Source organism: Phoca vitulina, unplaced genomic scaffold, assembly GCF_004348235.1.
Source record: "Phoca vitulina isolate PV1807 unplaced genomic scaffold, GSC_HSeal_1.0 scaffold1067, whole genome shotgun sequence".
Taxonomy (NCBI): domain Eukaryota; kingdom Metazoa; phylum Chordata; class Mammalia; order Carnivora; family Phocidae; genus Phoca; species Phoca vitulina.
The window spans coordinates 2,002-5,083 of record NW_022590754.1 but is presented as its reverse complement, the minus strand read 5'-3'; the positions used below and the strand labels follow the sequence as shown (position 1 = coordinate 5,083).

Here is a 3,082-nt window from a genome sequence, read left to right as displayed (position 1 = left end):
ATAATTGCTGTCCACTTTATCAGCTCTAGATGCTGGGAGTAAAATAGCAGAAGTAATGCAGAAACCACCTATTATATGTGAGGAATTAAGATTTCATCTCTACCATGTTACCAATATTGTTTTAGTTAAAGTCACTAATAACCTTCATATGGAAAAAGCCAGTAGTATTGTTACTAGTCTTATTTTCCCACTTTGATACATTTGATACTTTCCTCCTTGAAACATTTTATTCACTATCCTTCACAGATACATCTTTCTGGGCCCTCCTATCTCAATGGTCATTCCTCAGTCTCCTTTACTGTATTCGAATATCTTATACTAGAATTTTGTATATTGGAATGGCAGAGGTCTCCATCTGCATACTTGTTTTATTCTCTACCCAAATACACTCTTAAAGAGATTTCAACCATCCCATGTTTTAATGTCATGTATTTGTTGACAAACATCCCAGTATATAATACTATCTTTGACTTTTCTCTGAATTCCAGTGTCCTATCCAACAGCTTACTAGGTGTGCCACCTGGATGATTTTTACCTTCAAACCTCCCATTCCCTTGGTCTCCCTTTTTTAATAAGTGATAACTGGAATTTTAATGTTCAAGATAGAAAAAAATGTAAGGTCATTCTGGAAACTTCTCTTCCTCTGACATTCTACATCTGTTATGGGCTGAATTGTGGCCCTGCAAAATTCATATGTTGAAGCCCTAACCCACAATACCTCAGAATATGACTGTATTTGGAGATAGGGCCTTATTTAGAGAGGTAATTAAGGTAAAATGAGGTCATGGGAGGTCATAATTCAATATGACTGTTGTCCTTATAAGAAGAGGAGATTAGTACACAGATACACACAGAAGAAGGACTGTGTGAAGGTACAGGGAAAAGAAGATGGCTATTTGCAAGCCAGGGAGAGAAGCCTTAGAAGAAACCAGTCCTGCCAACACCTTGATCTTGGATTTCTAGCCTCCAGATCTGTGAGACAATGGATTTATGTTGTTTAACCACCCAGTCTGTGGTGTTTTGTTAAGGCAGCCCTAACAGACTAATACAATCTCTAATCTATCAGTCACTGCTCTTGTTTCTGGTTTAAAACCTGTATCTCAAATCTGATCATTTGCATCACCTCCTGTGTTCCTCTTATGGTTCAAGTCACCACAAGTTTTATTTGGTTCCTCTAATATCTTCTTTTTTTTTTTTTTGGTGAAAAAATTTATATTTAGATTTAGCCAGCTGGACGCAGTTTAGATGATTCCAATTTTGTTGGCAGCATCCAAAGCATCATAGTCAGGAGCCAGTTGAACATATGCCTTCTTCTCTCCATCAGGCCTGATCAAGGTGTTGACCTTGGCCACTTCAGTGTGGTAGAGCTTCTTCACAGCCTGTTTGATCTGGTGCTTATTGGCCTTGACATCCACAATGAACACAAATGTGTTGTTGTCTTCTATTTTCTTCATGGCTGACTCAGTAGTCAGGGGGAACTTGATGATGGCATAGTGATCAAGCTTGTTTCTCCTGGGGGCGCTCTTTCGAGGATATTTAGGCTCCTCTGCAGACGCAGTGTCTTGGGTCGTCCGAATGTGGGTGACGTGTGGATCTTCTTTTTTTTGTGACTGTGGACGCCTTTCAGCACCACTTTCTTGTCCTTCAAAGCCTTTGCTTTGGCTTCGGCTTTGGGAGGGGCAGGGGCTTCCTTCTTAGCCTTCAGCGCCATCTTTGTAAAAGGGCTCCACTAATATCTTCTTAACTGAAATCCCTACTTTTATTCATTCTCTTTTGAGTTATTTCTATTAAACTGCCAGAGCAGTTCACCTAGGCTCAAACCTTTCTGTAGCTTCTCAGTTTCAAATTTAAAATATTGGACTATGGATTATAAGACCTTACATGTTGTGTTCCCACCCCCTCCCTGGTACCTTTCTCTATTATCTTTCACCCCTCTCCCCTTGGCTTTCTCCTTCTCCTTGCTTTTTGACTACTCCAAGCTCACTTTTATCTCAGGAACTCTGTATGACTATTCCCTCTATCTGGAGATTAATGGAGCTTTTCTCTCTTACTTCTTGCAAGTCTTTACTCGAATGTGGACTCATCAAAGGGAAGTTCTTTTTTTTTTTAATTAAGTTATGTTACTCACCATACATTACTTCATTAGATTTTGATGTAGTGTTCCATGATTCATTGTTTGAGTATAACACCCACTGCTCCATACAGTACATGCCCTCTTTAATACCCATCACCAGGCTATCCCATGCCCCCACACCCCTCCCCTCTAGAACCCTCAGTTTGTTTTTCAGAGTCCATTGTCTCCCATCGTTCGTCTACCCCTCCGATTTCCCCCCCTTTTTTCATCCCCTCCTGCTATCTTCCTCTTTTTTTTTTCTTAACATCTATTGCATTATTTGTTTCAGAGGTACAGATCTGTGATTCAACAATCTTGCACAATTCACAGTGCTCACCATAGCACATACCCTCCCCAATGTCTATCACCTAGCCACCCCATCCCTCCCACCCCCTACCACTCCAGCAACCCTCAGTTTGTTTCCTGAGATTAAGAATTCCTCATATCAGTGAGGTCATATGATACATGTCTTTCTCTGATTGACTTATTTCGCTCAGCATAATACCCTCCAGTTCCATCCACATCATTGCAAATGGCAAGATTTCATTCCTTTTGATGGCTGCATAATATTCCATTGTATATCTATACCATGTCTTCTTTATCCATTCATCTGTCGGTGGACATCTTGGCTCTTTCCATAGTTTGGCTATTGTGGACATTGCTGCTATAAACATCGGGGTGCACATACCCTTCATATCCCTATATTTGAATCTTTGGGGTAAATACCCAGAAGTGTAATTGCTGGGTCATATGGTAGCTCTATTTTCAACTTTTTGAGGAACCTCCATACTGTTTTCCAGAGTGGCTACACCAGCTTGCATTGCCACCAACAGTGTAGGAGGGTTCCCCTTTCTCCGCATCCCCGCCAACATCTGTCACTTCCTGACTTGTTAATTTTAGCCATTCTGACTGGTGTGAGGTGGTATCTCATTGAGGTTTTGATTTGGATTTCCCTGATGCTGAGTGATG

General features: G+C 40.8%; 1 protein-coding gene across 1 annotated transcript; it reads right to left on the bottom strand.

Annotated features, from left to right (window-relative positions):
• Positions 1-1,241: 1,241 nt before the first annotated feature.
• On the bottom strand, positions 1,242-1,711 carry LOC116629468 (60S ribosomal protein L23a-like). Its single transcript, XM_032399752.1, has 2 exons — positions 1,631-1,711; positions 1,242-1,523 (listed from the first exon to the last, which is right to left on the bottom strand). The coding sequence occupies exons 1-2, from the start codon at positions 1,709-1,711 to the stop codon at positions 1,242-1,244; spliced, it is 363 nt and encodes a 120-aa protein (XP_032255643.1).
• Positions 1,712-3,082: the final 1,371 nt, after the last annotated feature.